We start from the raw sequence: 27,331 nt of genomic DNA on the forward strand, positions 1-27,331 counted from the left end.
GACCATCACATACTCCAGGTTCCTATGCCACATGCGTACCTTCATAGCACTTCACATTGTGGAATGACTTATTGATACGTGTGTTTGCTTATTTATTTGTCTGACGTCCATTAGTGCTCAACCCCGAACACTCAGAGCCTAGCACATAGTCTGGCACATGGTCGGTGCTCAACAAATACTTTTGGAATGAACGAGAAGATCAGATAGTAAAGTGTGCCACAGTGTGGTACAACACACTTCCACATGGCCCCGAATCTTATCTACCACAAGTCCCAGCATGCTACTGCAGGGCAGCATTCTTTCTGTCATGCAGCCCTGTGGCAGTGCTTTTTATGACACAACCCAACAGGCCCCAGGATACCTGACAGGTCACAACACGACCCAACACGTACAACATCAGGCCTGTCCTGGATCTCAGAGTCAGTCCCAGATAGCACGGCTCCAAGTCCTGGACATGTCCAGCTGACCACAGTGGGTCACAGGGGACCCCCAGCCTTAGCTGGAGTGTCATTTGAGACCCAAGCAGTGGGTTCTTCTCTACAGACATGGTTAAGCAGAACACATGGGTCTTCTTTTTCCGAAAAGGCTCTGTGCAGCCTCCAGAGGAAAATGGCCCATCCTGAGCACCAGAGCTGGAGGGTAGAGGGGGAGAGGCACTGCTGTGCTGTGTGACCTTAGGCATGTCACTGCCTCTTTTAAGTTTAGTCACCTTTTTTAGCCACCTCCCTTTGTAGAAGGACTAGAGCATGAAAGGGCTTCTAGGGGCCAGTGGATACAGATGGGAAACCAAGACCCAGAGAGAGGCAGTGTCTGCTCTGCTCAGGGTCACAAGCGAGGGAGGACAGAGTCACCACTGAGTCCCAGGCCACCTGCTTTCCAGAGGGCAAAAGGGCTCAGAGGGTAAGTTCTGCTATGTTTCTTCACCTGTTGCTGTGCCTCAGGCCCTGGACAAGAATAAGAGAGAATGAGTCACCAGGAAGAAGGGAGCCATGGAAAAGGAAAGTGGGGTTCCAGACCCCACCTAGCCCTGCCCTTTTCCTTTCCTCTTTGGCCAAGAATCCCAGAAGTCACAAGATTCCACTGGGGCAGGCTCACTGCCAAGCGCAGCAATGACAAGGGACGTCCCCACCTCAGCCATGCTCTTGGCTCTGGGATCTTCTCCTGCTCTGTGTTTCTGCCTCCTTGTGTGGTCGGACAGGCAAGGATAGGCAGACGGCCCAGACACTGGAACAGACACACCTACACAGATACACAGGCACCGAGGAGATAGGCAGACAGGGACAGTCACCCAGTTATACACACAGACACACAAGCCAACAAGCACACAAACTGACAGACAGACCCTGGCCAAACACGGAGGCAACATCCAGATACACAGGCACATAGCAGACAGACAGGTAACAGAGAGATAAGCAGACACAGACGGACTCACTCAAGCAGAAACACCCCACAAACACAGCTACTCACACACACATGCGCACATAAACACACACACAACACACACTCACAGGGTGGCCTATGGGGGGTGATCTGGGGTAAAGGACAGGCCAGATGCCCCTGGGTTAGCCCCCATCCCCAGAACCAAACAGAAAATGATCCATGAAAGCAGGTCCTTAGGGTCCGAGCTCTTCTGAAGGCAGCCTCCATCTCCCACCCCAAGGACCCCACATTTACCAATCCCGAGGGGCCCACCTTGCAGTAAGATGAATGGAGTTTAAAAATGGAAAGGGACTTCCCAACCAGGGGGTGTTGAGACCTGTAGTGAGTGACTAAGGGTGACTGGAGGGAAAGGGGTGGAGTGAGGATGGGCAGGGAGCCAGGTGCTAGCCATGTGACTTTGGGCAATTCTGTTCTTCTGAGCCTCAGTTTCCCATCGAGGCTTTGTTTTCCCAGATCCTTGCAGGAAACAGATAGGCCCGCTCCTGGGTGTCAGTGCCAGTGCTGGGACCCCAGGACATCACCCCCTGCCCCTGCCATCCCCTATTGGGGCAGATCCCTTTAGAGACTCCTTGCCAGTGTCGCCTGGCAGGGGGTAACCCAGTCACAGATGCCTGTTGTCCTGGTCCCTCCCCTCCCCAGGAGCTGGCCAGCTGAGGATGCCCTGAGGCTGGGGGAGTGGTACAGGGAGGTCAGCGACAGGGCAGAGGGAGTCCCTGATGCTTGATGCTCTCCAAAGGGGCAGCTGTGAGGCTCAGGCCTGGGGATGGGTCTCTGTCCAGGTGTGGTTTCTTTCATCCTCTCTCCTGTTAGTCTTCTGGCTCTGACCCAACCTGCTGGAAGAGAGGGGATTGCGCAATGGGGAGGTACGAGGTGATGGTGAGCCTGGTGGGACAGAAGCCTCATTGTTTGGGGCCCAGGCCAGCCTGGGCAAAGGAAGGGTTTGTGCTCATGGCAGGAAAGGGGGTGCTCTGCAGGGGGCACCAGCTGGCAGGGCTCTTGCCTTGAGCCCTGGAGGGGCACAGGGTGCCAAGCAGGATGCCCTTGGGTTGACAGAGGGGGCAGTGCTGGGTAAAGTGCCAGGAGGCAGACTAGGCAGGCCAGACCCAAACAGGGGTCTCAAGGCCAGAGGCAGCCCCCACACCATAGCATCCCACCCCTCCGGAGGACAAGCCTCCCAAGGCTTCCGCAGGGTCCTAAACCTTCCTCCTCCAGATTCCAATCATTCCCGGGAACGGAGGCGGCTTGGGGCTGCCCCAAACCTGGGGGGCACTGTGAAGAGGGGTGTGCATGGCTTTTTATTACTGAGGGATCTAAGCGAGTCTTAGAGATTTTTGCCGACCACACCCTCCCCATCTTTCCCAGATTCGGGTCCTAAACTCAGAGCTCCGCTGCGCCCTATCTCCCCTTCTCCACGGCCTGCTCTGAAGGCCATTGGGAGGTCCTTACTGGTGTCAGACCACAATCCTTTCTGCTTTGGTTGGAGTTCCGCCCACTAAGGGCAGGGCTGCCAGAGAGGGCAATCACGTGCTCACCGTCCCGCTCCCAAGCCCCGCAGCGGAGTTACCGGGCCACTCCAGGTGCCGGCGAGCCGGGCCCCTCCCTCCGCAGCCCGACTGGGCGGGGCGGCGCGGGGCGGGGCGGTACAAAAGGCGATCCCGCCCCCGGGCTCCTCACTTGACTTTGAGTGTCCAGCTGTCGCAGGAACCGCGAGGCGGAGGTGGTGGGGCAGCCCGGACCCAGACCACACCCCTCACCAGGTAGGGACGCTCCTCTGCTCCGAGAGGAGGCGGTGTAGACAGGGGGAACCAAGAGGAGCGGGCAGACACCAGAACCAGGACAGATCGCAGACAGGGAGAGTGGGGAGGGGCAGAGGGGCAGAGAGAGGAACAGAAGAGGGGGTACCCACGTCACGGATGGAGGCTGAGGGAGGGGCCGAGGGACCCAGGACTGGAGAGGAGACTTCGGGTCTATGCTATGGGTGTTGAGTGGGGTCACCAAGAATGCCACCATTCCCACCTCCTGTCCTTGAAGGTCCCCAAGCAGGTCAGGGAGGGGCTCCATTTCTTGCCCAGTCCTCTTGTCCCTATAAGCCAAGGCACGTAAACTGTTGCTCCTCTGCCCGTGTCCTGCCTGGGCACACGGGAGTCAGGGTGACCCTGCTGAACTCCCTTGGACTCACGGCCCCAGCCAGCCGGGAGAGCAGTCCCTGGGGAGCAGGGAGGCCCTGCGGCCCGGCACCTCTGACTCCTGACCTCTGACCCCCGGGCCCAGGAGGCACCATGTGGCGATGTCCAGCGGGGCCGCTGCTGTCGCTGCTGCTGGCGGGCGAGCTGGCTCTGGGTGCCCAGCGGGGTCGTTGGCGCCGGGAGCTAGCACCGGCACTGCATCTGCGGGGCATCCGGGATGCGGGAGGCAGGTACTGCCAGGAGCAGGACCTGTGCTGCCGCGGCCGCGCTGATGACTGCGCCCTGCCTTACCTGGGCGCTACCTGTTACTGTGACCTCTTCTGCAACCGCACCGTCTCCGACTGCTGCCCTGACTTCTGGGACTTCTGCCTCGGCGTGCCACCCCCCTTTCCCCCCATCCAAGGTGGGCACCAGATGGCCAGGAGGGTGGGTCGCTTTGTCAGCCCCAGACTCAGCAAGGCTCCGGAGCAAGGCTGATGCATTGACGTTTCCAGGAGAGGATTTCTTTGCAGACTCTGGGAGAGACCCTGCCCCGCTCTCTGGGCCTCTGGGAAGTCCCTGCTCTGGTCTAACTTGAATCTCTCCAGCAAAACCGAAAGAGAGAAGTTCCTTAGCCAGTGGGATTCTAAGTTGGCCCAGGAGAAGGGCAGCCTTTTGCCTTTCCTCCCAGTCCAGTCTCCATTCCAGATATGGAAGGTGCTGGCCCCACCTGCTGACTCACCCTCAAGCTGATAAAGCAAACTGGGGTTGGTCGGGGTCATCTTCACCATTCCTCTGCCTTTGCTCAGGTTTCTCTGCCTGTGGGATGGCTGTTCACACCTGGGAGGTGGGTCAAATCTATTGCTGCCTTCAGCCCTCACCATCATCTTTTCCCTCGCAGCAGCCTCTGCTCAATAGGAGAATCCCTTGGATTCCTTCCCACAATTCCGTGGGGCTGCAGCTCTGAGCCTTCATGTCTGGGTTGTCATCCTGAAGTGCTGTGTTATCTTAGGGGAGTGATTTACCTTCTCTGGGCCTTGGCTTCCATAGGCCTCTGCTACTCCCCATCTCTAAGCCCCAACTCACTTAAATGGCAAAGGATACAGGGAATATGTGGCTGGTATCCAGGTGCAGCAAGGTGGATCCAAGTTGGAGTCACTGTAGAACTTCCCAGATAGCAGTTGCTGTGTGACTCTGCAGGAGATGTCTGAAGTTACAGTCTGGCTTAAGTTTCAGTGAGGGCTGGGATGTGTGTGTGTGTGTGTGAGCGTGTGGGGCAGCCGGGAGAGGGTGTGTTTGGGAGGTTTCAGGACACCTGACCTCTGAGGACCTGGCCATCTCAGCCCATTGTCTGTGGTCGTGGTTCCACTTCTCTTGTCCTCTTCCCTCCCACCAGGATGTATACATGGGGGTCGCATCTATCCAGTCTGGGGAACCTACTGGGACAACTGTAACCGTTGGTGAGTGTTGGGGCTTGGAGGGGGCTTGCCTTGTGGGCTTTGTGGCTGACAGACTTGGTTCAAATCCTATTGGTCACTCACTTGCTGGGGGCAAGTCCTTTCCCTTCTCCGAACCTCAGTTTCCTCATCTGTAACATGGGAATTTTTACACTGACCACGTCAGCTTATATAACAACATTCCCCAGGAGTGGTCAACCATGAATGCCTGGCCCCATGTGCAGCCCCAGAGCTGGGATGCATTCCCTGCCTCTCCTGCCTTGGGCTGGGCTGCTGCCCTTCCCAATCTTTCTTGATGTCACGGGAGAGTCAGAGAAGGGGGCGCCAGGAAGGAAACCTCTGACTGCCGCATCCGCTGCCCTGGACCGGATGAGGGTCAGGGATGGTTGAGCTGGAGGCCAGCCAGCCCATAGCAGGGCCTTCCCTGGAATGTGGCCCCTCTCCTTCCCCCCACCATTCCTGGTAGGAAGATGAGGGTGTCAGGCATGCCCCCTACTCTAATCCAAGTCCTGATGTGGGTTGGAAGCCTTGAATACCTTCATGGAAATAACGGAGACCCTGTGACTTAGAGGAGGAGGCCCTGCACCCACTCCACCCCATGCCCTCTTTGCCTGGGACTGAGAGGCCCCAGGGAGGAGGAAACTTTTTGGAATGCATTACGCATAAGCTGTTTCCATTGCCTCACTGGTATGAGAGGTACAGGGTCATAGTGAGAGTGGGGACTCGTACATTTCAGCGAGTATCTGGGTGAGATAGAAAGAGAGAGAGAGAAAGAGAGAGTGTGTGTGTGTGTATGTTCAGAGTGCTTGCATGATTTTGCAGGTCCTAAGAGGGTGCCTGGGGACATTGAGGGGTTAACACTCTCTCCCACTCCTATCCCTGGGGCCTGGCCACCCAGGTCCCCTGTGGAATGCTGGGACCTGCTGCCACCAGCCCAGTCTGGACCTGCTTGGGCAGCCCTGAGGTCCAAAGGGGAGGTGGCAGGAAAAGACTGACCAGCCTTCTGCCCACCCCAGCCAGCTCTGGGCAGCTGTTCTCTGTGCTTGACACCTGGGGGAGTGTGTGGGGCAGTGTCTATGGGCCTTCCAGGCTGTGTGAGCCCTCGAGGAATGCTTCGAGAGTCAGAGGAGGAAGGAAAGGACAGAGGAGCCTCCCCTCCTTGGTGGCTGGCAGGTCTCCTCTAGCCCTCCCTGAAAGTGCCCCACCCACTTCTGGGGCTGGAGAGCCCAGCCATACTGGGTCTGTTCCCCCTGAGGCTCCTTAAAAGGCAACACTGGAGGCGGGAGCCTCGGTAGGACTTGGAGGAGGAGGCAGTTCAGCATCTTGTAATAACAGAGCTATGAGCTTGTAAAAGCATAGAATTCATAGAATTCAACCGCCTAGTCAAAACCCATTTATTAAAGACCTCCTTTTTGGCGGACACTGTGCTGGGCTGAGATGAAGCCAGAACGAGCCAGCCAGTCCTGGTCCTCACATGGGGGCTTCCAGTCTAATGGGGGAGGACCACCCACACAAATACACATGTCATTACAACTGTTGTAGGTGTCACAGCGGCAAAGAGAGACAAGTGGAGGATCCTAGTTTTAAGTAGCATGGGGGCAAGGGGAAGCCACACAGGAAGGGTCATTTGTGATGATACCAGAGAGACGGAAAGATGGAAAGACGGAAGATGAGTGGCCCAAGCCCAACGGGAGGGACCGGGGGTGGTGTGGCTGGGGGACAGCTGTGGGAAGGCCAGGAGGTGGGACGGAATTCTTTCAGCCGGAGCTGTGAAGTGGGGAGAGAAGTCCTCAGGAGGCCCAGGCCTTATCCATGGGGCTCATAAAAGGTGCTGAGGATTGTCTATTTTGTTCTAAGAATCCTGTGAAGCCACTTAGAGAGCACAGAATAGGTGGTGAATGGATTGCAGGGTGTGAAGTAGGGGTCCTGGTTAGGAAGCCATTGCCACAGTCCAGGTGAGCTGTGATGATGTCCCCAGGTAGGGTGGTGGCAGTGGAGGAGTGACAGGCAGATGGACTCAGAGCACTTTGGTCTGTGACCTCCCAGGACCTGCTGGTGGTGGGGGTGGAGGGGGTGCACCGCACACCACACTGAGTTCTGGTTTGAACACCTGGGTGGCTGAGATGCCATCTTCGAAGCTGAGGATGTTGGGGAGGAGCAGCTTTGGACGAAGGCGGCCTGGGCCAGTTTAAGTCTGGGATACACCCAGACAGAGATGTCAGGGGGCCCACTGGACAGGAGCCTGAAACTCAAGAGAAAGGCCCTGGGGCTCTTGTAACGAGGACAGCAGCAACAAGTAACAACCCTTGAGCGCTTATGAAGGGCCAGGCCCTGTGCTAAAGGGCTTAGGAGCCCATCATTTAATCCCCAGAAGAGGGTATAAGAACACTGAAGGAGAAAGTTTAAATACTTACCTGAGGTCTGTGACTAGTCAGCTGGGATTGAAGCCCAGGATTTGAGTTTCAGAAGCCATGTTCCTAGTCACTTCACTAGAGAGCCTCATTCATTCACTCAACAATATTTATCGGGTGCCTATTATGTAGTAGGTATTGTTTTCTAGACACTGAAGATACTAAACAATACCTGCCCTCAAGGACTTTAGTCTATGAGGAAACAGGCATAAACAATAGAGATACTACGTATATAGAATGTCAGATGGTGATGACATGCTAAGGAGAAAAATAAAACAGGGAAGCATGATAGGAAGGGTGGAGGATACTAAATTTTAAGATAGGGTGGCCAGGCCACTTAAGAAGGGTCACCCAAGAGACTTGGAAGAAGTCAGAGTGAGCCGTGAGGATGTTGGAGGATGAGCAGCTCAAAGGCCTTGGGGCTGGAGCACGGCTGGTGAGAAGTCGGGGCCAGCCTGCCTGGGGTCTTGGGAACCAGGATTTGGAGGAGGGTCAGAGGGGACAGGAGGACAGGTCATGCAGGGCCTTCTCAGCACAAGGGCTTTGGCTCTTACTCTGTGATGTGAAGCCAAGGAGGGTTTGGGGCAGGGGAACGGCGTGATATGACTTGGGTTGGGCAGGATCACTCTGGCAACTATGTTAAAAATATACTGAAGGAGGGGTGTGCGCAGGGCAGAAGCGGGGAGAGCAGTGAGGAGGCTGCAGCCTAATCCAGGTGAAAGGTGACTGGCCCGCGTTGGCTGCAGGAGGGGATGAGACATGGTTTGGATTCTGGATGTGTTCTTAAGTTTGAGCCAAGATTTGCCAATGAACTGGATTGGCACATGAGAGAAGGAGTCAAGGGTGACTCCCGGACTTTGGCTTGAGCTCCAAGAAGGACGGAATGGCCATTTTCTGAGGACTGTGGAAGGAGCAGGCGTGAGAGCAAGGGGAGTCAGCAAATTGTTTTGGGATGTGTTAAGACTGACCTGTTGTTAGACACCTCAGTGGTGACGTGTGGCAGCAAGACTCTTGAATCTGGAGTTTAGGGAGAGATCCCAGCAGCAGATATATGCTTGAGAATCAAGAACTTGAGGTTGACATTTAAAGCCACCATCCTGATGGGATCATCTAGGATCCACCCATAGCTGCGGGTACAGAATTGCAGGCTGTATGGACCTGCGAGGCCTCCTCCCTTCAGAGAGTGCCCAGCACCACCTCACTTCTTCCCTCCTGTTCCCCTAGCACCTGCCAGGAGAAAGGGCAGTGGGAGTGTGACCAGGAGCCATGCCTGGTGGACCAAGATATGATCAACGCCATCAACCAAGGCAACTACGGGTGAGAGGCTCTGGAAGTGCCCGTAGTGGCCACACATGCACATGTGCGCACATACCCACGTACAGTCTGCCTCAAATGCACGTCCTGCTGGGCACAGCCACACTCAGTCTTATTCATGTGTGCACTCAGCCAGGGTGCATCTCTCCTACTCACATGCACGTGCTTCCAGGGCCCCCAGCCTTAGCAGGTCTGTGACTTCCATCCCCTCTCTTCCAGGTGGTGGGCTGGGAACCACAGTGCCTTCTGGGGCATGACCCTGAATGAGGGCATTCGCTACCGCCTGGGCACCATCCGCCCATCTCCCTCCGTCTCCAACATGAATGAGATTCACGTAAGTCCCTCCTTGCCCTCAATCCTGCCATCTCACATGGCCTAGGACCTCAGGGCCCCTGGTACCCTGTGCCCCATTCCTCCAAGGGCCTGGACCTATCCTCCTCTGATAGGCTGTGTGCCCGGACAAGACACTCTCCTTCTGTGGGCCTTTGTTTCCTGCCTGTTAACAAGATGAGCTGCCCTGGAAGAACTCATGCTCAGATTCTGAGCTCCTAGTATGAGCCCCTTCTTGGCCTCTCCAGCCTGGGAAAAATGCTGTTGGCCCCAATATGGCTGGGTCAGAGCCCAAGGGGTCAGGAAGTCACCTTGGTATTTTGGGAAGCGGACTGACACTCCTCCTGCTCTGAACAGAGAGCAGCAATTCTTGGAAACAAATGCTGACTTGATGGAACCCCTGGGGACAAGGGGGCTTCTCCCTTCCTAGCAGTGGAACCCCTTAGGGACAAACCTGGAACAGTCAAAGGGTGAAGAAGGGGAAGTTCAGCAGGACGGGGCTGGGGCACATGCTGGAGGATGTGTCCATCAGTGGTGGGCGGGGAGCGGCAGCTGCTGGCCACAGTGGCCCTCCCTGCAGAGGGATTTCAGCTCCAGGCTGGGGTGACCAGACCCTGCCCATGCCCTCACTCCTCTGGGCCTTTGCTATTTTCTGCCTCCTGCTGTTTGCTTTGGCAGCCTGCCCGGTCACAGGACCTTACTGCTTCTTTCCTCTCCTGCCCTTTAGGGCCTGGAGCCCAAGGTCCTGGTGGGAAGAAGGATGTAGCAAATCAGAAGGTGCAGAGGAGGAACAAGGCAGGGGTTGAGGATGGAAAGCAGGGAGTCCCTGTCCCTGGCCTCTTTCGTGTACCTGGCCTCAGTTACCTCATCTGTAAAACAGGACTAGTCACACCCCTCCTGACACAAGGGAGGCACTGAATGACAGCACTTGGGTCTTCCACTTGAGTTATCGTGGATGTTGCTAGACACCTCAGCAGCAGACGGGTTCAAGATCAAACTGCAGAAGGCCTTGATTCTTGGTGGCCCTCCAATGCCAATGCACCCCTGAGGGGCAGGAGGCAGACAGACACTTTTGCCTTGCAGACAGTGCTGGGCCCAGGAGAGGTGCTACCCACAGCCTTTGAGGCCTCGGAGAAGTGGCCCAACCTGATCCATGAGCCTCTGGACCAGGGCAACTGTGCAGGCTCCTGGGCCTTCTCCACAGCAGGTGTGTCCAAGGGCAGGGACTGGCTCAGAGGGAAAGGAGGGCCACAGGTGGAGCCCCTGACAGCCCTTCTGCCTCCCCTACCAGCCGTGGCATCTGATCGTGTCTCAATCCATTCTCTGGGCCACATGACACCTGTCCTGTCACCCCAGAACCTGCTGTCTTGTGACACGCACAACCAGCAGGGCTGCCATGGTGGACGTCTCGATGGTGCCTGGTGGTTCCTGCGACGTCGAGGGTGAGCAGCAGAGGGCACGGGCCAGGAAGCTGGCATGAAGTGGGGGCCTTAGGATGGCACGGCACCCTGCAGGAGGGCCTGGATTGTGCCGCACCATGTTCACTCTGCATTTGCTCCTGCCTGCTGCCCCTCCAGGGTTGTGTCTGACCACTGCTACCCATTCTCGGGCCGTGAGCAGAACGAGGCTGGCCAGGCGCCCCGCTGCATGATGCACAGCCGGGCCGTGGGCCGGGGCAAGCGCCAGGCCACTGCCCGCTGTCCCAATAGCCATGTCCATGACAATGACATCTACCAGGTCACTCCTGCCTACCGCCTTGGTACCAGTGTAAGTCTGCACTTGGTGGAGGGCAGAGGTGAGAGACCCAGAAGGCTGGAGCTTCACCCTTGATGGATACTCTTCTCCCCACCCCACCCCCACCCTCCAGGAGAAGGAGATCATGAAGGAGCTGATGGAGAATGGCCCTGTCCAAGGTAAGTGCCCCTCATCCTGCCCTCTGGTTCCAGAAGCTTGTGCCTGCTTGAGTCTGGGCACAGCGGCATAAGTGGTCTGTACAGTATTGAGCAGCAAATCCACTGGGGCTGGGAGTGTGGGGACTGTGTCCCCTCCCCATAGGTAGCACCAGGACAGGGCCACTTAAAGTCTTGTCTGGGGCCTGGGCTTGCATCTCTGGACTTGGGCGTCAGTGCCTGTGCTAATGGGCTGAGCCAGCCCTATCTGACCTCTACCCACAGCCCTCATGGAGGTGCACGAGGACTTCTTCCTGTACCAAGGAGGCATCTACAGACACACACCAGTGAGCCTTGGGAGGCCAGAGCGATACCGCAGGCATGGGACCCACTCGGTCAAGATCACAGGGTGAGGGGCTCGGGGAGCGGAGGGAGTGGGGTGCAGCAGGGCTTGCCCTGGGGCTCTGAGCCTGCCTTGAATCCTTACCATCTCTCTGCATAGGACTATTTTAAAGAGAGGGAAACAGAGACTCAAAAAAAGGAGGGACTTGCCCTAGGTCACACTGAGAGTTGGGGGCCTTTAAGGTTTTCCAGGAATTGTTCCATCCTTATACACTGGGATCAAATAACTCAAGAGTTTTGACAAGGAGTCAAGAGTTGCTCAACCTCTCCCCACCTCGGCACCTGTCCTGACTCTGCCTGACTCGCTGACTCACTCCGCAGCGTTGGCTTTCCCCACTTGCTACAATGAGAGATGCTCACGTCACTGATTTCAATTGTCCAACTAATGTACTGCACTTTGCAGTGGGAGTTTGGGGCCTCTGGGATACCCACATTCTTTCAGTCTCTTCCTTCTGTTCTCTGGCACCCACCTCTCCTTGGTTCCCCAAGAGGGAGGGCAGGCTGATGTGTGAGGTCGCAGAGAACTGGGCCGCAGATGTGGATGCCCAGAGATAGGGTTCCCCCCTTTGCTGCTCACCCCCTCCAGCGCCTTCCCTTTGGCGCCTTCCCACCCTGGATGTAGGGTTCGCAGGCATAGATGCAGCGGACGGAGACTGAGGGAAGTAGGCAGAGGGACAGAGACTTGCCCAAGTCTTGAGAGTGCACCCAAGTCACCAGAGGCAACAGGGGCCTGGGCAGGGAGTCCCGGTGGTGGAGTCCTTGAAAGCAGGTGTGATCAGCGCCCTTCCCCTCCCGGCTCTGCCCGCAGGTGGGGAGAGGAGACGCTGCCCGATGGAAGGACGCTCAAATACTGGGTGAGGCTCTGCGCGCGCGCGTCCGGGGGGCGCTGTCTCCTTCCCCCGGCCCTTCTTCCCCGGGCCCCCTCGCCCGTTCCCTTCCTCACGGCCTCTCCTCATTTGCAGACCGCGGCCAACTCTTGGGGCCCAGCCTGGGGCGAGAGGGGCCACTTCCGCATCGTGCGCGGTGCCAACGAGTGCGACATCGAGAGCTTCGTGCTGGGCGTCTGGGGCCGCGTGGGCATGGAGGACATGGGTCACCACTGAGGCGGCGGGCACCACGCCGGCCGCCGGCGGAAATGCCCGCTGTGGGCTGCACCTCCCACTCCGCCCCGCCCGACGGAGCTCCCGGCGCGGGCGGGCGCCACGGGGTTAATCCAAGCGGTTCCGCTGACGCAGCGCCCGGCCTGGGAGCCGCGGGCGGGCGAGGCTGGTGGAGCCCCCAGACCTCCCAGCGGGGACGGGACAGGGGCCTGGCCGCGAGGAGAGGGCCTGCAGATCCCAGGCCCCCCAGCACCCCACGCAAGACCACGGAAGCCAGGACACCCCCAAGTCTCCAGCCCCACTACCCCACCCCATCCCTGTACTCTTATTCTTAAAAGATATTTATTTTTCTTCTCACTGTTTTAAAATAAAACCAAAGAATTGATAACTGTAGTACCTTGGAACTTCTGGGAGTGGAAAGCCAGGCTGAAGTTGGGATGGCATGTGGTTAGACAGCAGAAAGGACTGCCTGAGGCTTTGCTGGTTGGCAGGGGTGGGTGAACTAGAAATCTTAGCTTCCATTCGGCCCTAATTGTTGGTGGCCCTGGGAACTGACCCACTTGTGGCTGGGGCAGAGATGGCATGGCCTTTGGCCCCCAGAGAGACATGGGCCCATGGGAACCACCTTTTCAGACGCTGAGTCAGCACTGCCTGAGTCAGGGGGAGCCCAACCCACCAATCAGCAGAAGTGGTGCCAGTGCCCAGCAGGCGAGGGGGGCACAGACCCTCAGAGGCTGGAGCCTCTGTCTTTACAGATCAGCCTCTCCAAACCACCCAGGCGAAGAGGCCCCCCTCCTTCCCAGCCCCTGGGCCAGGCTGGGCCTGCCTCTCTGAGCCCTCTCCCTCCTCTACTACCCCATGCACTCAGTGCCAGCAAAATAAGCCCAGGTCTCAGCCTGAGTTTCAAGGCCATCAGGACCTGCCCACCAGCCTCCCTCCCAGCTTCTAGGCCCAGTGCCCAGGCAACTCCAGGGTCCTCACTGTGCTCCCCAAATGTCCAGTACATTATATCATCGGGCATTTGCACATGCTGTTCCTGCAGCCCAGATGCACTTCCATTCCACCCACCCCATGTCCCACTGCTATTTCAAAGCCACTCCAAGTTTCCTTCATTCAGACAGTACCTGTGGAGGGCCACTGATGTGCCAGGTACTGTGCAAGGGACCTATGATTCCCTAAACCACCCCCACCCTGCCTTGCATGGCTCAAACACACCCTCCCTGATCTCACCTGCACCCACCCCTCCATCCAGTGCTCCACGTATCTCTGTGTCTACCTGCTTCCTCCATTGGGCAGGAAGTTCCCTGAGGGCAGGAACTGGGTCTGGTTCATTGGTGGGTCTTGGTACCCACACCTGTACCCTGGTACAAGGGGGCATTGCAGTGGACTGGTTGAGTGAATGTGGACCATCCTTTTGCTTCCACTTGCCTCCCAAGACACCAGCCTCTGCCCATCCCTCTAGAGACAGATGTCAGTATGGTGCTCTTGGCTGGAATCCTGCTTGCTCACATCCGCAGCTGACAGAAAGGCAGCGGCTGCCAGAGTCACTGAAAGGAGGCAGCAGGGAGGTCCTCCGGCGGGGAGAGCAGCCCCCAGGCCACAGCATCCTGGGGCTCTGTGGGCATAACCTGAAAGGAATGTGGGCTCCCGATAAGCAGCCGCCTTTGTCTCATATCCTGTTTGCTAGGACGTCCTGAGCCAGCTCTCCTGGCTGGCCCGCCCTTCCCAAGGAGCCAATGCTGGCCAGGGGCCCTGGGGACGATGACAGGCAGGGAGTCCCGAGCAAGGTCAGTGGGGGCTGCCAACTGCCACCTCCTCCACAGCTTCCACCTTGCTGGAAAAACCCCTGTTCAGGGGCTGCTTGCTGGGCAAGGCTGGAATTTTCTACAAGGACCTTTGCCGGAAGCAGTGTCGGGTGGGGAAGGGAGGGAACAGGGGTGAGGCCCACTGGAGGCTCCAGTCTGCAGCCCTACAGGGAGGCATGGGAGGCGTGGCCCTGCAGACCATGTGGAGAAGGCTCAGCCCTTGCTTAACTCTGTTCCCTGCCTGGGAACCCCAGGCTTGCCTGGCTGGCACTGGAGTGGGAGAGGGTACCTCAGTCACCTCCATCAGCCACCCCTGGTTCTCTGATGTTGGTAATGGAGGTGTTGTTATAAAGAGGGAGGCAGACCTCAATGGTCCCCAATCCATTACTGCTCTTGAGTCAGTCCATAACAAAACCCTGGCACTGAGCCCCTTGCTGTGCGCTCTTCTGAGGCTAGGCCCTTCCTCTTGCGGGGCTAAGGGCTTGAGTGGTTAGACAAACCTGGGTTTGAATTTCTGATCTGTTTGTTACATTAGCTACGTGTAACGTTGACTCTCAGAGCCTCTGTCTTTCTATCATTAATGGGAATAATGATACTTACTTCCTAGAGTTGGGAAGATTACAGTGACAGCTATGAACCCTTTTAGGGGACTGGATTTAATGCAAAGTCTTTTCATAATAAGCTAAACATTTACTGAGTGCTTAAGCACAGACTTCTGCCAGCAATTTGTTCTGAGTGCTTTACATATATTATCTCATTTAATAGTAAAACATAAATCCCTGATTCAGTAGATAAGCAACAGAAGCATAGGAGTCTGAAGGTTGGTCGAGGCAGGATTCAAACCCAGGTGGTCTGAATTCTACTACTAATCAGCTCTAATAAGTAGTGGTTGATTGGTAGTGATAGTCCAATGTCCCTTCCCAAGTCCTTCTGTGTTTGGCAAACTTGTATTCATCCTTAAAAGCCCAGCTCAAATGTCCATCCTCTGAAAAGCCTTTCCTGGCACCCATCTTTTGGACCTACAGCTACCCAAGCATACATCCTTGGCACAGAGGGAGTACCGGTTGACAACTTTTCCTCTAATAAAGGGATGGGACAGGCATTTTTTTCTTAGCTCCATCCTTTCCTATCCACCATATGCTCTGCTTGGGCATTCATTCTGGTCTCCTGTAGGGCTCTGTAGGGTCCCAAGGCACCTGACTCTAGTCTCCCCAGAGTAGCTGTTACATTACTTCATGAGTGCTGATGCCTCACATCTTCCTGGTATCTTGGCCAAACCCCCATTCTTGCCTAGTGCCCATTAAGGGAAAGGAATTCATGCCTCCTGAACCTGCAGTGGGCCAGGCCTCAGGCTGAGTGCTTCACATGCTTTAGCTTACTTGATCCTATGCACATCTCTGTGAGAAAGTTTATCTTTAGAAACCAGAGAGGTGACTCTGAGAATCTATAGGAGGGGTGGACTTCCAGATTGTGAGCAGGGCTAGTGAGCTCAGGCACAGCCAGAACCAAGGACCCATATACTGCCAGGACTACTGACTCTCTCATCTGCCTTACTCTCTACAGACCAACTCTGCTATGACGAAGTACATGTGGCCAATGACAACTCCTGAGCGCACAGCCATTTTTTTCTGTTCGGATTCAAACCAAAACAGAACAGGGAGGGCTTCCAATTGGCCCGGCTCTAATCAGGTGTCCACCCGTGGGCCAATCAACTATAGAAGCCATGAGAGTTCTTGCTGAAAATGCTTTTGGAGCAGGAGGAGATCCCCAAAGAAGGAGAGGGCTGCTCTTCCAGGGTAAAGAAGAGATGCTGAACAGAGGACGGGACTGTGTCCAGCACCTACGGACTGCTATTACTGAGCTGAGGCTCAGAGAGGGGTGAGAGGATACAGACCACACTGCGTTCCATTGAATTTGTAGATCAGAGAGATATCCTTTGCAGGTCAAAGAGGAACGAGATTCCTCCCTCCACTTCTCCCTGTTGACTCACTCCTGGGTTCTGGGAGATGACTTTTCTAGAATGACTTCAAGAAACTTCTATGGCTCTGACACAAACACCTGAGGCAGTGACTTCCAGAAGTAAAGCAAGGCTGGGTCTGAGCAGGCCTTCCAGTGCAGCATTCCTGCCCGCCCCCATCACGGGGCATGGTATGGTCCTCACCAGGATGTGATGAGATGGGTAACAGACTATAGATCAGGGAGATGGGTGCCAAGTGAGCCATACTGAAGTGTCCATACTAATGGTAAGGACTGCTATTACCTAGTGGGGACTCTACATGGAGGAAACTGAAGCCAGGCGTAGGGGTCAGGAAAAGGGTAGTGATTGCCCAAGGGCACTTTGGTAGGAAGTGGTCAGGAACCTCCACTGTTAGGTTCCAAAGCCTGGGCTTTCCCTGCACCCTGTGCAGGTGACACACAGCCCTCTTCATCTTGTGCCCAAACAGACTCTTCAGCCTTCAGCTCTGTGCACAGACAGCCCGCACCTGAACTTTGGGGCTCTCAGAAGCTGGTGGTCATGGTGCACCGGGGGGACAGAAGTGATGGGGGTTATGAACACTCAGGTGGGCTGTGTCTGGGGCTGCAGGGAGGTGTCAGGGTCTGCAGAGTGGTGGCTGAATCACCACTCTCCCTGTAAAGTCAGGTTCAAAAGCCTTGTCCTCGGAGAAGCCTTCCTGATTCCTCTGTGCAGTAATTGTCCTGCCTCTGCGCTCCCATGCCTACCCCACCTTCTCTACCCTGTGCCCTCCCCTGACTATAGGCTTCTTAGAGACAGGGCTGGGCCTCATCCACTAGGCTCTCAGCACTGCCCCAAACCCTGCCATGCACGGAGTAGACCCAGGGGCTTGTTTGCTGGGAGGAATGAGGAATGAGTCAGCCCGTGGTTGCACACAGGCAGGGCCCAGAGGCACTGTCAGCCTCAGCAGCAGGGACCCCTGCTGGCTGAATGCACATCTCACCCGGCCACAGGCGGGCAAGAAACCTTGAAAAAAAGGGGCCTGGCAGACCCCTAGCATGGAGCAGCAACTGGGTACTACGTGTTTTACCTGTGTTCCCTGATTGAGTCCTCATAACTGCTCTGCAATGCCTCATAACTGGGCCAGGGGAACAAAGCAGGAAGGGACAGGGCTGAGAATGGATCCAAGTCTGTTGGCCTTAGAGGCCAGCTCATTGCTGGGGCTCCCATTCTGCACCTCTCACCGAATGTTGTGCCCCAGCCTGACCAGAAGAGGGTCAGAATTTGGCTTTGAGAATTTTGCTCACCTGTACACAGTCCTTCACCCATGCCACACCCAGACTCCCTTGTGTACCGCTGGCACACACACCTCCCTTGGAAAGCCTCTAACTCAGAACCAGACAGACCCAGGCTCAAATTCCAGCTCCACTGGATTCCCTGAAGCTTACTGTCCACTCTGAATCTCAGTTTCCTAGTCTGTAAAAGGGGGACAGTGATCTTTGCTATCTCTCTGTGTCATAGATTGAGGATATCCCTAAAAATGAGGAAATGAGGGAAACAACCTGTACCTACAGAGAGTTAGACTAGAGCAACTGGTACCTGCTGCATCAGCAGAGATGTGCAAAATCTCTCTGAAGGGCCAGGCTAACTCTGGGTCCTGCAGAAACTGGCTCTAAGGGGAAATACTGACCCATCTAAAGTCGTAAGGCATCCTCAGACAAAGGCGAGTCCCTGTGACCCTGAAATGCTGAGTTTGTCCAGGGAGAGGTAGCTGTAGCTGTCGGCCCAGTGGCCAGGTCGAGCCTGTGTTGAGATGGACAAGGTGGTTGACTGATGGCCTCTGAATAGTTCCTTTCCACAGGGCAGGACATTGCTCTGGAGACCTGGGTGTGGTGGCTGTCTTAGCCTAGGATCACTAATCCAGGGTCTCCGCCTCAAATGTCTTTGAGACTAGGCAGATCCAAGAGTGAGCCGGGCATGTGAGAACAGGAAGTAGTGGGGCCCGTGTCCAGCATGGAGAGTGCACACATGCGAAAGACACTCACAATCAATGACTTTTAGAAACAAGATGCCAGCCCGCACCACTCAGGGTCCCAACAGGAAACAGATGGCGTGCTCTAATTAGGAGAATCTGGGCAGAGTTTATTTTCAAAAGGACTAATGACAAAGCAGGGTACAGGGGAGTCACAAGCTGAGTGCAGGCCTCTGGGGCTGGTCCTAGGCCTACAAGGTCCCAGGGAGGAAAAGGTGGCCAGACTCTGAAGATGCAAGAGGTCACATCAGGGCGGGAGAGCTGGGAATAAACTCCTCCACCTAGCTCTGCACTCCCCCTCATCTCCTGCTGGCTTCCCCATTTAACCAAACCCCATAGGAACCATGGCTGCAGCCTGTTAAATTAATAAAAAATAAACTTTTGTCTTATTTAAACCACTGTCTTTTAGGGTCTTTTGTAACTGCAGTCTATCCCTAACCAATACACTCAGACTAGGCAACATCTCCAAGAAGATACAATGAACATAACCTTACATGTATTTTAACATGTAAGTTGCTTGTGTGTATTTTGGTGAAACATATAAAGCACAGAACCACAAGGAGAAAGTCACGAATCTATAAACAAAGTGGGGAATTTTAATTAAACTTTCCTGAAACGAGTGAATCAAGTACCAAACAGTATAAGGGTCCAGAAATTTGAACAATATAATTAAGGAACTTCATGTATTAGATAAACATAAACTTTACCATCTCACCTCCCCCCACTGCCCCATCCCAGTAGAATACCCATTGTTTTCCAGCTCACTGGGAACATTTTTAAAAATATCACCTACGTGGCCATTAAGGAAGTCGAAAATTTTTTTAAAAGAATCAGTATCATTCAGTCACGTTCTCTAATCCCAATATAATACAACTAGCAAACAACAATAAAAAGTTGGCCAAGGAAATCTAGTATGTTTGTTAACTTAAAAAACTCATTGTTCAAGGTTGTGGAGAAAGGGGCACCCTCCTACACTGCTGGTGGGAATGTAAATTAATTCAACCATTGTGGAAAGCAGTATGGAGATTCCTCAAAATGCTCAAAATAGACATACCATTTGACCCAGGAATTCCACTTCTAGAAATTTACCCTAAGTACACAGCAGCCCAGTTTGAAAAAGACAGATGCACCCCTATGTTTATCGCAGCACTATTTACAATAGCCGAGAAATGGAAGCAACCTAAGTGTCCATCAGTAGATGAATGGATAAAAGAGATGGGGTACATATACACAATGGAATATTATTCAGCCATAAGAAGAACACAAATCCTACCATTTGCAACAACATGGATGGAGCTAGAGGGTATTATGCTCAGTGAAATAAGCCAGACAGAGAAAGACAAATACCAAATGATTTCTCTCATCTGTGGAGTATAAGAACAAAGAAAAACTGAAGGAACAAAACAGCAGCAGAATCACAGAACCTAAGAATGGACTAACAGTTACCAAAGGGAAAGGGACTGGGGTGAATGGGAGGGAAGGGAGGGACAAGGGTGGGGAAGAAGAAAGGGGGCCTTACAATTAGCATGTATAATGTGGGGGGGGCATGGGGAGGGCTGTGCAACACAGAAAAGACAAGTAGTGATTCTATAGCATCTTACTATGCTGATGGACAGTGACTGTAATGGGGTTTGTGGGGGGGACTTGGTGAAGGGGGGACCCTAGTAAACATAATGTTCTTCATGTAATTGTAGATTAATGATAACAAAAAAACTCATTGTTAAATAATTTATGGGGTAAGGAGAACATTATAATGGAAACTGCAAGATATTTAAAACTGAATAACAATAAGCTAAAGTGGAACTTGGAGGAAAAATTACAGCCTTTGATGCATTTATTAAAAGCAGAAGGATTGGCAACAAATGAATTAAGCCCCTGACTCAAGACTTTAGGAAGAGACCATCAGAAAACCCAGTTTGAAGAAATGAAAAAATAAAGCAGAAAGTAATGATACGGAAAAATAACAAAAAGTTGAACTAATTCTTTTAAAAGCCTTAATAAAACAAATAAATTATTAGCACAAAATACGTAATATGGGGAATACAAGAAGGATATGATGCCACCAAAGTTTTTAAAAAATCACAACAGACACAAAAAATGGGGATTTTCAGTTCTAGCAAGGTATCAGATTAAGACAATAATGAAAAACCCAGGAAATACACCCAGAAGGAAGAAGCAGTTTGTAAGAAGTGGAGAGCAATGAAAGTGATTAAGCCAGGGAAATTCAGACAAGCACAGACTTTATAAGGAAAAAAAATTTTTTTAAGACTGATTTAGAGAGTAAAATAAACAAGATAAGACCAAAACCTGGAAAATGATCAAATTAGAGGCAAGAAGTTATGATGAAAGGTCAAAGGTATTCTAAGACCCTGGATGGTTTTACAAGAGGAGATGGATTCCCTTTAGACTTTATGAACTCAAGTATGCCTGCTAAAAATTTAAGGATGACTATGGATAAAGAAATACTTTGCACAGGTTCATAAGGAAATTATCTCGAATGACTAGAACTCTACCATGAGGGAAACCCCACCCACTTTAGTAGCAATTGTCACTGTGTGGGCATAAATTTGGATGTGACCCTGGTTGAATCTCATTTTCCCTTTTTTGGTACTCAGTGGATATTTGGACTTTATCTTCTGCATCAGCCTTCTTTTCTTTTGCGTAAATGATCTCATTGTCTTTGCCTTAAGTTTTTTCAAAGCCTGAAAAATGAAAAATGAAAATGAAAGAAAAAATTTAAGGGTGACTCATGAAAGAGCAGGTATAGATGTGTTTTAAACCAGTGGAGAGAAAACACAGGGTTGAAGATAACCCCATCAGTCCACCTCCAGGCTGGAAATGACAAATAAAAGCAGCTATGGAAGTTTGGTGTGGTTACCAGTTTCCTAGATGTTCCCAGTGATCCCTGCCTCCTGAGATGTATGCCCTTGGGTAGGCCCGTCCCACAATGTATGGACTAGACTTGATGACTTGTTTCTGCTCAATAGAATATGGCAGAAGTGATGGTATGTCACTTTCAAGCAGGGCTGGCTTTTTGGGAAGACAGCCCATGTTCTCACAGAGGGCACCCGCCTCAGAAGAGCTCCATGCTTGGTTTAGGTTCTGTTCTCCTTGACCTGAAATTTCTAACGATTTCTTAATGAGACCCACAGATTACGTAGTTAGTTTTGTTTCCAAACCAGGTTACAGATAGGGTTGCCAGATAAAGTTCAGGAAGCCCAGTCAAATTTGAATTTCTAACAAGCAATGAACAATTTTTCAGTATAAGTAGGTCCCATACAAGTATTGAAATACTATCCAAATTTTAAAATTTAACTGAGCATCCTAGATTTTTATTGGCTAATTCTGGCAACCTATCAGAAAAGACCCCAGGCTACCGTTTGGGTTGCTCTCTCTCCCTGGGCTCTCTCTCACTCTTTCTCAGATCACTCACTCTGGGGAAGCCATGTAGCGAGCAGCAGATATGGAGAAGCTTGTGCAGCAAGGACTGAAGTCTTCTGCTCCCTGCCCGCCACCACCATCTTCCCTCCTCGGGAATTAACTTGGAAGCAGATCCTCAGCAGAGCCTTCAGGCAAGCTCACCCTGGCGGATAGCTTGTGTGCAACCTTCCAGAAAGCCTGTGCCAGAATACCCTAGCTAGATGGTTCCCATTTTCCTGACCCTAAGAAACTGTGTGAGATAATACATCTTTGTTGTTTGGAGCCTCTCAGTTTTGGGGGAATTTGTTACATAACAATAGATAACTATTGATAATAACACATGGTAAATAGAAAACACAAAATAAGATTCAGGAAAAAAAAAAGTTAAATGCTGCTAATCACGAAAAACATAAATGGCCTGATTTCACCCGTTGATAGATTATCAGGGTGAATGAAAACACATAATCCAGCTATGTGCTGTTCATGAGAGACGCATCTACAACAAACATGGAAATATTGAAAGCAAGGAGATGCAAAAAGCTCCCCCAGGTGTAACACTGTCTGTGGTCTGACCAACAGCATGCCCCAAACCTTTTGTACTTTCTACAGAATCCTGGTTTTGTTTTGCTTTTTTCCTTTTTACAGGCAGTAGACAGAAATCTCTACCCATCAATCCCAGCAGGAGTGTCTCTACCCCAGGCCCAGTTTGTTTCTTGTAATGTAAAAGTACTGGCCTCAAAGGATGAAATCATGATTTGGCCTAAGCTTATTATGGAATCTCATTTCTCTTGGTCAGGGATTACGGTAAAGGTGCTCGTGTAGCCCAGTTCTGCTAACTGGGATATAAAGGGAAATCTAGGAAGTGTTTCTTTCCCTTTCCCTTTCCCCTCTCCTGCCTGAGAGTGTACCAGGCTTTGTGCAGTCTTGACATGACGGAGCGCAAAGGCCCACAAACTAATGCGATGAAGGGAAACACAGAGCAAGCCTGGGTACCTGACAGCATCACAGAGCAGCTGAACTCATGCCGACAGTGGCCTACCTCTGGAGTTTTTATCTACAAATGTACCCTAATTTGCTTCAGCCACACTAGCCGGGTTTTGTTATTTGCAGCTAAATGCATTCCTAACAGGCACACCAGGAGAATTCTAAGCCAAAGGAAGCTGGAGGGGCTTCATCCGTATCAAACAAAGGGGACTTTAAGTCACAGACATCATTATGGATAAGAGGATCATTACAAAATTATTAACAAGGAAAATGTTACTAAGGAGACATAATTCTGAGCTTTTTTGAACCTAACAGCATAGCCCTCAGATTATATAAAGCAGAGTCAGAAAACTTTTCCAATAGAAGGATGGACAGTAAATATTTTAGACTTTGCAAGTCATATAGTCTCTGTCTCAGCTACTCAACTTTGCCACGGTAGTGAGAAATACTCAAACAAAAGAACATGGCTATGTTCCAATAAAATTTTATTTACAAAAACAAGGCGTGGTTTCAAATTTGGTCCACAGATGGTAGTTTTATGATCCCTAATATCAGGCAAAACTTGAGGCAATTTTAAAGACAGATGGTTGGGTCCATAACCCTCCTGAGGATTTTATCTTTCCTCTCTCCATAGTTACTAAATCAAGTAGCCATAAGATTAGAAAATATGTAGAATATCTGAATAACATAATTCAGACGCTTGAGCAAACAATCAGAAAATTGACATTCTTTTCATGCAATAGGGAAACACTTACAAAAATGGGTCACATACTAGGCCAAGGAACAAGTTTGCCCATACAGTGAAGAACTGATATCGTATAGGCCGCCTTCTAAGACCACAATACAGTAAGTGAGAAAACCATAACAAAAAGATAACCTTATGTTTGAAAACTAAAATTATACTTCCAAATATTTAATGGACATAGAAAAAATATAAAATATTAGGAATTGGCTGACAATGAAAGCACATTTTGAAATTTGAATGTGGCTACAACAATTCTAGAGGGATATGTACACCCTCAAATGCATATATTAAAGATTGCACATTGATAAGGATTGTGTGTTAGTAAGTTAAGCATCCAATTTAGGAGATCAGAAAAAGACAACAGAATAATGCCCTCCTATAGCAGGAAATAATGAAGATAACAAAAAACCCTATAAAACAAAAAATAAATGACACAGGTGATCAATAAAACAAATAACTAATAAAACTGATACATTTCTAGCAGAACCGATTAAGAAAAAAGAGAGGAGATGCAACTAAATAATGAAAAGAGGGACTTTAAAGTTTTTTTCAACCATACGACATAACTTTATGCGGCTACATTTGAAAATGTAATGGATAAGTGTCCATAAAATATAACTTCACAAAACTGACTTAAGAAATGGCAATAAGAAATAAATAACACCATTAAAGGAGCAGTTGTTCAGATCGTTCTGTTATTACCTTTTAAGTAATCTCTCCTGGATCTATAGTTATCATATCCTTTTCATGCTTAATATTTATTGATTTGTGCTTTTCTTTATTTTAGATAAAGCAACCTCAGAGGTTTGACTATTAATCTTTTCAAAGAACCAACTTTGGACTTCATTCATCCTCTCAGTTGTGTCTTTGTTTTCTGTTTTATTAATTTATGCTCTTATTTTCATCATTTCTTTGTCTTATTTTCATTGGGTTTATTGCTCTTTTTTAATTTCCTAAGTTACAGCAGGATCTAAATTTTTTCAGCATCTCAGTCAATACCCACCCCCATCACCCCAGAGGAAACCACTATTCTGACTTATATCACTGTAAATTAATTTTGCCTGCTTTTGAATTCCATGCACATAGAATTATGGAATACTTACGCTTTCTGGCTCCTTTCACTTAACATTCTGCCTGTGAGGTTTCTCCATGTTGTTGCCTGTTATAATAGTCATGTGTGTGCTTGCATATGATGGATTTTGTTGTGTAGCATTCCATTGTATGAATACACTACAACTTATTTATCCATTCGACTCTTGACAAACATTTGGACTATTTCCAGAAGTGCATTTTTAACTTTCCAAACACTTGGGAAAGGTTTATTATCAATTCCTAACTTAATTGCATTTTGGTCCAAGAATAAGGTGTATGTGACTGATTCCTGGCAGTAAGACTTGCCTTATCGAAGCTTGTGTGCTCAATGTTTGTTAAATGTTCCGTGTGCACTTGAGAAGTGTTGGGTGCTGGATTCTCGTTATGTCATTGATCAAGCTGGTTAATCATGCTCTTCCATACCTTCACTAATTTTTTTCTGATTAGAAACATCAGTCGATAACGAAGAAAGATGTTTTGAACTATCCTACTGAGAGCTGGGTAGTGTTGATTTGTTATTATTACTGGTAAATTTGGCTTGTTGCTACCATTTCACCTTTTGTTTTCTGTCTGTACCCCCTTCACTCTGTTTTTTGTTCTCCTTTCCTGTCTTTTTCAAAATAGACTGTGGTTTTGCTTACTTATTCCACTTCTTCTGTCTACTGGTTTGGAAGTCATTGATGCTATTCTTATTTGTAGAGTGGCTACCCTTAAATTTTTACATTGCACGCTTAGCAAAGCCTAAATTTAATATCCCGACCTTCCTTCCAAACACTACAAGGACCTTGGAACCCTTTACCTCCAATGGCTGCCCCCTCCCACTTCACATTCACATTTCATGTAGTCTGTTCTTTTTTTTTTCAGCCACAAATTTGCCATCCTGATCATTATATTAATACAATGGTTGTTTCGATTTATCTATGTGTTTATCATTGTCTTTTCTGAACAATCCTTCTCATCTCAGGCTTGTCTTCTATCAGTTTTCTTCTTTTTAAAGAACATACTCAGAGTTCTTTTCATGTACATCTGTCGGTGAGGATGTTTAGAAAATGATGTTGAGATCATTGTATCTGGTACGTAGGGAGCGCTGCTGACCTGGAACCGCTGTAACAGGCTTGCAGGGCCCCGGGGAAGTGCAGGCATCTCAGGCTCAGGTCCCCCACGTTGCGGCTGGCCCCACCAGTGCTCCTGGCTGTGGTGCTGAGTAGGCACTGACCTTTAGGTAATACCCCTCTCTAAACACGCACCCCTCAAACTTGGGGTTCAGCTCACAATTTTGTTTTGTTTTGTTTCATCTCCTTAGAGATTTCACTTCTGGGAAAACCAGCAATAAAATTACAAATTGTGGGTTTGTTTCCCAGCACTCTTTCGGAGTGGGGAGGTCCTTCAGAGCACCTGGTCCACCGCACTGCAGGAGTGGATGCTCTTTCAGTGCAGGGCTTTCTAATTCTGCTCCTCTTGTTTGTGTCCTTGAGCAGTTGATAGGATTGTTTTGCCTAAAACGTCACATAATGTATCATCTGGTGCAGATCCTTTTGCCTTTCATGTTCAATATTACCTGAAATCTGCCCTTGTTAACACACCTGACTTAGACTCAGGCAACTGGGGCCCAGGGCCCCACCCTGGCCCTCCTCCATGGGTTAAGGAGTCGGGGCCCACCCAGCACCCTCCCTCTTCTAAACCACGGTCTGGGTGCCCAGAACCCTGGAATTGCCCTGCCCCAAAGGCCCAGAGCCTGTTTCCAAGGCCATAGCAATCACTTCCCTAGAGTTTTCCTCCTGAGGGTGTGCAGCTATACACACCCTAATTCTAAGGGGTGGCCAGGATAGCTATTGGCAGGAGGGGGGATTAGCAGTTTGGACAAATAGGTTGAAGTGTCCACAAGGATGTGTGAAGGTCCTTCACTGCGTAGAATGGAGCCAGAACGGGAAGGGAATGGGGCGAGCCCTGAGCCTCCAGATTGCTTTTGCCCTGAACCTCATAAATGTGTGATATATATACCTCAGTGTATTCATCTTAACTATTTCATAGCTCTAACATGATCATTTATACACTATTCTATTGTTTCCAATTTTTCACTACACACATTCTGTTGTAGTGAATGTTGTAATGAACATTCTTGTAGTTGTTAGAAGTTGGGATCTATTCCCAGAAGCAAATTGGTATGTTTGAGGGTACGCAGTGCTGGGCTTTACTAGATTTTGCCACTCTGCTTTTCAAAGTGGTTATAATTTAAATTCTCTTTAGCATTAACAAGAGCGCCCACTGTTCATATTTTCACCAACACTTCATACAGTCAGACTGGAAATGTTGCCAATCTTTGTGCTATCAATTTGAGGTGTAAAATTATATCCCACTCTGGTTTTAATTTGCATTTCAATAATTAAAAGTAAGGTTAGACATCATTTCATATATATTTGTATGGTTGCTTATTTATATCTTTTACTTGTTTTCTATTGAGTTGTTTGTAATTTTTGTTTTTATGTAGTCTGGGTCCTAATGCTTTGTCTGTTGTGTGCAGTGTGTATATTCTCTCTCAGTCTTGTGGCTTGGCTTTTAATTTTTTTCATATTTTTTCTATATAACACTTAGGAATTTAATGTAGTTAAATCTAACAGTATTTTCTTCATTGTTATTCTTCTTGTTGCTGTGCAAAGAATCTTTACATCATGAGGTCTGCAAAAAATTTTCATTTAAAATTGTTGTTTTATACTTTATATTTAGTATCCCTCTGCATTGACTTTTATGACCAGAGTGATATAGGAGTGCAATTCTCTTGTTTCCACATGGA

At 50.5% G+C, this 27,331-nt stretch overlaps 1 protein-coding gene across 1 annotated transcript; it reads left to right on the forward strand.

The window, feature by feature from the left end:
• The first annotated feature begins 3,043 nt into the window (after nucleotides 1-3,043).
• On the forward strand, nucleotides 3,044-12,901 carry TINAGL1 (tubulointerstitial nephritis antigen like 1). The gene is made up of 12 exons (XM_017660318.3): nucleotides 3,044-3,197; nucleotides 3,712-4,029; nucleotides 5,002-5,065; nucleotides 8,698-8,790; nucleotides 9,007-9,121; nucleotides 10,201-10,324; nucleotides 10,409-10,559; nucleotides 10,695-10,884; nucleotides 10,985-11,030; nucleotides 11,292-11,415; nucleotides 12,217-12,262; nucleotides 12,371-12,901. The coding sequence occupies exons 2-12, from the start codon at nucleotides 3,720-3,722 to the stop codon at nucleotides 12,509-12,511; spliced, it is 1,404 nt and encodes a 467-aa protein (XP_017515807.3). The 5' UTR covers nucleotides 3,044-3,197; nucleotides 3,712-3,719; the 3' UTR covers nucleotides 12,512-12,901.
• Nucleotides 12,902-27,331: the final 14,430 nt, after the last annotated feature.

Source organism: Manis javanica, chromosome 4 (assembly GCF_040802235.1).
Source record: "Manis javanica isolate MJ-LG chromosome 4, MJ_LKY, whole genome shotgun sequence".
Taxonomy (NCBI): Eukaryota; Metazoa; Chordata; class Mammalia; order Pholidota; family Manidae; genus Manis; species Manis javanica.

Excerpts from the sequence above, each read along its gene's own strand:
- TINAGL1 (XM_017660318.3), top strand. The coding sequence starts at position 3,720 with ATGTGGCGATGTCCAGCGGGGCCGCTGCTGTCGCTGCTGCTGGCGGGC. Across the intron at positions 4,030-5,001 it reads CCCCTTTCCCCCCATCCAAG|GATGTATACATGGGGGTCGC; the intron begins GTGGGCACCAGA and ends CCCTCCCACCAG. Across the intron at positions 10,885-10,984 it reads CCTACCGCCTTGGTACCAGT|GAGAAGGAGATCATGAAGGA; the intron begins GTAAGTCTGCAC and ends CCCACCCTCCAG.